The sequence below is a fragment of the Microplitis demolitor genome, chromosome 1 (assembly GCF_026212275.2).
Source record: "Microplitis demolitor isolate Queensland-Clemson2020A chromosome 1, iyMicDemo2.1a, whole genome shotgun sequence".
In the NCBI taxonomy this organism is placed as follows: domain Eukaryota; kingdom Metazoa; phylum Arthropoda; class Insecta; order Hymenoptera; family Braconidae; genus Microplitis; species Microplitis demolitor.
Genome location: NC_068545.1, coordinates 16,356,184 through 16,363,891, shown reverse-complemented (window position 1 = coordinate 16,363,891; position 7,708 = coordinate 16,356,184). Strand labels below are relative to the sequence as shown.

Sequence of the window (7,708 nt, the reverse complement as noted above, 5' to 3'; positions counted from 1 at the left end):
ACCAATGGGGCACATAGGCGGGAATCAGGGGGGCGCCCACGTGGTGTACTAACGGCCAATCAGTGGTGTGGACTTGCGGATTTCACGCTGTTGAGCGTCGTGTCGTCGATGAAAGAAAAAAATAAAAAAAAATAACAAAAAAACAAAAAAAAACGAGTTCGCATCGTATCGTGTTTTACTAGAGCCTGAGCTAGCTGAGCGAGGCAGCCGTGCTCGAGCCAGAAGAGCTGGAAGGAGAGTCCAGGGTGTACTGCTCCACGACTCTGAGTCTTTAGCGGTTCTTCGTTCTCGACGTTTCCACACTGTTATCCGAGTTTGTTTGCTGACTGAGAAAATAGGTAGACTTGATTTTTCGCGCGCTTAGCTTATTAATTCCTGACAAGTGAACAAAACTGGTGGACGCATCAGTCACAAAAAAAGTGCGCGGGAAACATCAGTAATAAAAAAATTAAGGAAAACAAAGACTATTAAATATTACGAATTGAAGGAAAGAAAAAATATTTTAGAGAAAAGGAAAAAGAGAGATAGAAAGAGAAAAAGAAATACAACGAGAGAGAGAGAGAGAGGGAGAGAGAGAGAGAGAGGAAACAAACAAAAGAAAACCTATGAACATTCATTCGTTACCAAGTTCATAACGACACTTAAACGGTACGTGTTATTTCACTGACAGCAAGATTAAACGCAATTGCAGAAGCTCAAACTAATCAGCAATAATTTTAAAAGTGATCTATATTTTTATAAAATAAATCAAAACGTTTTCGTGTTCTGATATAAAAAATAATCGTATTCGTGAAATTTGTTATTAATCGCAATAAAAAAAAAACAAATAAAAAAAAAACAAAATCGCAAAAAGCGGTTCCTCTTAGAAGCAATACATAACGAGCTTTGTGCCTTCTGCTCGATTGCCAATCGTGACAGTACTATCGTTAGTATCACTCGTGTTTAAAGTTTGTATATGCGCGCGCGTGGCTATATCGTGGAGGCAGTTGAAATAGTAAACGGCGACGGTGAAGAATAAGGTGGTGGAGGAGGAGGCGAAAGAAGACGATAGAGAAAATAAGAAGAAGACAGCATATCAGTGGTAGAAAATAAAATATTGGTGGAACTGAGAAAGAAATAACGTTCACCACAACAATCACCAAAAAGTCACGTTTATCTTTAGCAAACCACGTGTCCGAGGATAAACTCGGAAAAACCGTCATCATTGCGTCTAAAAAGCAACCCCAGGTTCAGCAGTCGACCACCCCGACTACAATGTCGAAATTATACGTGGGTAATTTACCCGCGGAATGCAATGAAGCTGGTTTGCGTCAGTTGTTCCAGGACCATAATTTGTCATGTACAACGATACTTGTTAAACGGGGTGGCTATGCTTTTGTCGATTGCAATGACCAGTCTACTGCCGATCGAGCCATCGACAAACTTAATGGTAAGTTTTAATCATAACATATTCTATTTAATTATTTACTTAATTAAGAGCTTTGCTTACTGCTTTAATTTTTTATGCTGTTGCTTTCAGAATAATTTCCTTAAGAAGAGGATCACTCAAAATTAATATATTTTTTTTTTAATATGCTTTTTTACTGCTTTTTCTTTAATGCTTTCAGGAAATAATTATCAATAATTCAGCCGACGAATATTGGATGAAAATGTCAAGTCTTTCACTGAGGATAAAAATTATTTTTTATTGTGCATTAGTATCATCTTTGTTGATTTATTTTCAGGCGGCATATATATAAATATAAAAGACATGAATTGTAATTATTACACAAGTAATATCAATCATATGACAATGCTTAATACTTTTATATAGCTTACAAATTAGTGGCTTTACGACTTGACTGTTGTACAAAAATACATATGCTGAATTAATTTTTTTTTCTCCACGTTATTGGTTGGTTCGCATTTTTATTTCTCAAATAATAATAATTTTATTTGAAAAAATTTTCTACATTTTTATCGTAATAATAGACTTGTCAAAATTTAACATTGTATCAAAAAATAAAAGACATTTACGTCCGTGCGTGCTTACTAACTTACATTGACGTACCAACACTCATACAGATCGTTCGTCGTACACGAAACAATCTTCTTTGATACTGTGCTTCATAGTAGTCAGTCAAAAATATATGTACATATATATGTATATATTAGCATAGCTCCATTTGCTTTGAGAACCCCTTTTGCATGGCCTCGAGAACGTTTCCGCCGAAAAAAAGACAGCCGGTTTGTCGTTTCTTTTTTAGCTTAAATAATCCATGCAAACAGACTCAGTTGTACTAGTATAAATTATACTCAAATTTATTTGACTAAAATTTATCAGAAAAATAAAAAAATCACAAAAAAAAATAATCATTAAAGAAAAAAAAATAATAATTTTTTGTTATTTTTGTATTTTTTATTGATTACGAATACATGAGTAAAGAAGTAGTACAAGCCGGCCACGTGGTGAGAGTAAGACGCATGATCAAAATGGCGGCAACTGCTATACTCGTTTCTATTCTCAAGGTCACGCGCATTTTACCGTGTATAGATAAGCTATATGATGAAATTAGTAAAGCGAGAAAGAAATAAAGAAAAAAAAACCTTTATCATTTAACATTGACTATCACTAGTTTTCGTAATGATACGTTGATTATCGTGTGATAATCCTAAATAAACACTTTGTCATATTTTTACATAAAAAAAAATAAACCAATTTGATTGAAATCTTTCCTATTAACACTACTAAAAAGATATATTTTTTTATATGAACAATAAGTATACTTGATAAAATTATAGATAAAATGATTTTTTTGTTTCGTATAATATCAAATACCAACATAATACACGGTTTAAATTTTTTTATCTTCGAGTTATTTATGATATACATTAAGATACACGGTCAAGGTTACGTGCTAGAGAATGTAACAGGTCGATTCACATTGACGTTTAAATAATTTATGACAAAAACAGATCTATTAAAAATTATTATTATCACTATTATTATATTATAAGTAGATAATTTTAAAGTAACGTGAGGTATAATCGTGAGCCCTTAAATTATTTCGACACACTTTTTACATATTTTACGTAAAAAGAAATTTATAAACCCGTGACTACTACCTAAATCTAGAACATGGTTTTGTACGACAGAGACAGAGAAACAGGCGTGGTAACTGAGTACTTATGACATTGAATACTAACATACTGAATAATATACATATGTACATACATATACATACATAGTTTGTCACACATAATAAGTAGAAAACTAGCCAACTAAACAACGACGGTCATACAATAACAAAGTAGGCAGAATAATATAATTCTTGGCCAAACTACTAAAGAAACAGAACGAATTGAAGAATGAATCATATATATATATATATATATATATATATATATATATATATATATATATATATATACACACATGTAGAAGTAAATACCCCTCCTGATTTTTATTATGTAATAAGAAACATTTTCAATGAACAATAAATATGTAACAATATAATTACATAGCATGATGCTTGGTGCGCTTTTTTTTCATTCCTAATGCTTGTAACATCCTTGTATTCCTGTCCTCATTACACTGAGCGAAAAAAAAAATAATTTTAATAAGATAAATTTTTTTAATGATGATCAATAAAATATATTTTTGTCCAAAAAATTTTTTATCATTCGAAAAAAAATTTTTTAACTTCAAAAAAACTGTCGCATTTAAATTTATAAATATAATTTATTTAATTATTTGAATTAATATCAAACTATTATTAATAAATTATTTAATGAAGAAAATATTTATTTTTCTGCTCAGTGTAAAAATTAGTAATTATTGCTTTTATTTTACTTAAATATTTGTATTGATTACACCAATTATATTTTACGCTTATGGTAGTATAAAAAATTAACTTATAATATTTGTTAAGGGTAATATCAGATAAAAATAAAATAAGTGATAATTTTTTTTATTAAGCAAAGCCAAAACAAACAAATTTATTAACATCTCGTTTGATGTAAAGAGCTAAGAAATTAGTATATCATAATAACAACTGTAAGATGATCTCTAAAACTCCCACGGAGCGAGTTTTTAACCGTGAAAAGTTTCAGAGACAATAAAACAAGAATTAAAAAAAAAAATGAAAGTGTAAAGAGACTAGCAAACTAAACTATTCGGAAGTCTTGAAAACGGCTGTACTATGTAAGCTTTGTCGTGTAAAAAAAAAAAACGAGGGAGAAGGATACAAAGTACAAAATTTAGTTCTAACTTGATGGCCAGAAGGCCAAAACTAGTTTGGTAGGTTAGGTTTTAGATCAACTCCTGGACCAGCTCATACACTATACACACAACATAATATAACACAAGGTATTCGGTGTTCAGTATATATCTACATCACATACATATATGTTGGTATTGAGTCACAAGAGCACCGATCTTTCCGGCTTTGTAGTACTCATACTTTTATTTATCATATTCATTCTCCTCTACTCTTATTCTCCGTCATCGTGTGAATCTCCCACACACGCCGACCCTTTTTAAAGACACATATAGCGTAGAGAAGAGCCTTCGAGGTCGAGAGTCAGACTCGCGAGACAACAGGAAACTGCTGCATTCTTCCGTCCCCAAAGTATATATATATATATATATATATATATATATATATATATATATATATATATATATATATATATATATATATATATATATATAATACAGTAAAATTATTTCACTCAAATCAATATATATGTATATATTTATATATATATGCATATTTATCAACTCCATAGAAATGTTAATATAATAACCGTATTTAAAATAATAAATGTCAATGTGCTAAATGTTAAAAAAGTACGTTCGTTTATTAGCATAGTCGAATGATGTTTATCAGAGGGTATAACTTTGAAATAGGCTCGTCGAACGCGCAAACCACATGACCGTTCACCATTTTCTCTCTCTATCTTTCTACTCTCTTCTAAAAAACAATTTTTATTATTTTTTTTTTAATTCCGTCTTTCCTCTCTACTTCTTTACCTTCATTTATCCACGCACCTGTGTAAGACACATACGTACACGTGGTTATAAAATACACAAGCAACACACCAAGATACTTGTGAGTGTCGACACCCGCCCTCTGCGTCGACTAGACGAGCAGATGCCCCTAGGAATACATTATTCCGCTTCTAAAACGGGCAGCTTTCATGTTATGTCTACTTTTACGAGCAGAGACCAATGGGTAAACGTCTTTCCCAAACAAAACATTCTTTTTCGAACAATTATTTTTTTTTTGCAAAACTCCAAGTTTTTTTATTATTTATAAATCATTAACGTTAAAGCTTTTTCTATCGATATTACTGCAATAAATTTATTAACTGCATTTATTATTATTAAAGTTACACGAAAATAATTTTACAGTAGAAATTACTCAAAAACTTATGGTAACGGTACAACAACTCATTATTTTTGACAATTATACAATTTTTTTTAGTAATTTTAATAAAATTGTTAAACATATACTCTAAAAGATAGTTATTTTTACTATACTGCATATGAATATTTCCGGCTTATCAAAAAATCGATTGCTTTATTCTAATATTTACAATAAAAAAAAACTAGCTCTAATAGAAAATGTATCAATTTAAATTTAAAAATTACAACTTTTTCGATACTTTGTACTATACAGCATAGTAATTTTATCAAAAACCTTTTAGGTTCGAGTTTATTCGGAAATATTCGGCTCTTTTCGTTCATTCTATTACTAATAGGTTAGAATGAATTACGTGACGTATTGAAGCGTAAGTAAGCATCTCTATGTATAACATCTTGTGAATTTCCTTTGGTATTATAATTATAGATATGTATTAAAATGCTTATGAAATTTTGAATAAATTTCGTAGATCAACTGTTTTTATTATGGCGAACGGTGATTTATTCAAACAAATATATTATAATTTATTTTACAAAGTTAACATGCTTATACTTTGTAGTTACGAAGAGATTGCATGTACGTTGAACTAATGAACGCACTTAACCAATTTTTTTCGGCTTTCTTTTAATTATAATTTTTTTTTTTTTAATTTATTACTTTTATTTTATTTTTTACGAATACTTAAACAGTTATTCTAATTTACCATAATCATTTACGATGAAGTTAACAAAAATTTCTAAAGTGAAATTCAACCTGTTGCTTTGTCAAATGCACATATAAATTCTGTTCCGTGTATTTGAAAAATTTCTATGTTATCGGTCATTTTAACCATAATTTCAATTGTTCTCATGATACTATAATAATTCTTCCATAAATTTTTTATGTAAAAAATACCGTATCATTATTTGAGTGTATATCATACGAAAATCAATTTTTTTATTTATTTAATTTTTTTTTTAATATATATTATTTTTGTTTTGTTATTAAAAATTCGCGTTTTAAAAGCTTGGATCGATTGTCACGTGCTACAAGTCGAGCTCACCTGCTCTCTGCGAAAAAAGTTACCCGCCAACGGGCCACCGGATAACGAGAATATAAAAAACTTTAAACTCACATCATGAAAAATTTAAGATCTTCTGGCGATAACATTATATTCATTAGTGTTTTATAAATCAGAAAAAATAATAATAATAAACCAACTTCATTATAAATTTTAACTATCTTAATTCCAATAAAAATAATTTAAAAAAATATAAATTTACTTTCATAGTATTAACTATATTACTTTTTTTTATTCAATGTCATTGTCAAGTGAATAGTAAAATAATATAAAAAATTGAGCACCGCTGATGGTACAGAGCTCGACAGAATTAATATAATATATGTAGTTTCAGTGTAAAAAGTGTTTGCGCGTCCGCAAGGAGGAAGTGCTATCTTTAGTCATGGGACTCAGTAAAGACGAATGAGATAGAAGTGAGAAAGTAGAAAAATGTATAGACTACGCGCATATATTTATATGTATATACATATATAAATATTCATACATATGTATGTAATTACAGATGTATGAGAATGATGATGCTTCTAATTCATGTTCTCTTCCATCCAACCTCACACATAAGCTTGAAGAACTTGTCGGTGGGTGATATTTGGTTGTTGGTTCTGAGTACTCCCTCAATTCCTCTGGCATCTTCACCCCACCATCAGCAGTTCACTAATGTTTCCATCCCTCCTCATAGACATCTGCCTCTTGCACTCACTCACCATCATTTCGCGATATTTTTTCTTTCTTTCATTTGTTGAAGAACAACCTCAGTGACACGTGTTTGCTTTAGATACCCGGGCATTGACTTTCAGCAAATAACACCGACTAAAATCATTATAAGTAGCTATAGTATGCAGGCTTACTACACAACCTAAATTTTAATATATATAACTTACAATCTAATATTTATTAAATATTACTTCATTTTATTTTCCGAACAAATAATAAATTTTGTTATTTATAAATATACATACTGTTAAATTTATAGAACTAATTTTTTTTCGTCTGCTATATTTTAAATTACTTTAAAAACACAATTAATTATTAAAATGCAGGATAATTACATTTTTTTTATCAACTTATTAAAAATTTAAAAAATCATTGAATTTATCAAAACTGCATTAAAATGAATTAAAAGTTATTAGTTTTATTCATCGAATATTTTTTTACTTTTATTCACATAATAATTTTTTTCTCAACTCTTTCTCACTTTTTCTATCTCTCGTCATGTCTTTCTTTTAGTCTTTCTTTTACT

At 29.6% G+C, this 7,708-nt stretch overlaps 1 protein-coding gene across 1 annotated transcript in view; it reads left to right on the top strand.

Annotated features, from left to right (window-relative positions):
* The first annotated feature begins 245 nt into the window (after nucleotides 1-245).
* LOC103574406 (insulin-like growth factor 2 mRNA-binding protein 2) overlaps nucleotides 246-7,708 on the top strand; it is a 90,420-nt gene continuing 82,957 nt past the window's right edge. The window contains exon 1 of the mRNA XM_014440781.2: nucleotides 246-1,429. Within this exon, the coding sequence (XP_014296267.1) occupies nucleotides 1,255-1,429 (175 nt within the window). The 5' untranslated portion in view covers nucleotides 246-1,254. The remainder of the gene's footprint in view (nucleotides 1,430-7,708) is intronic.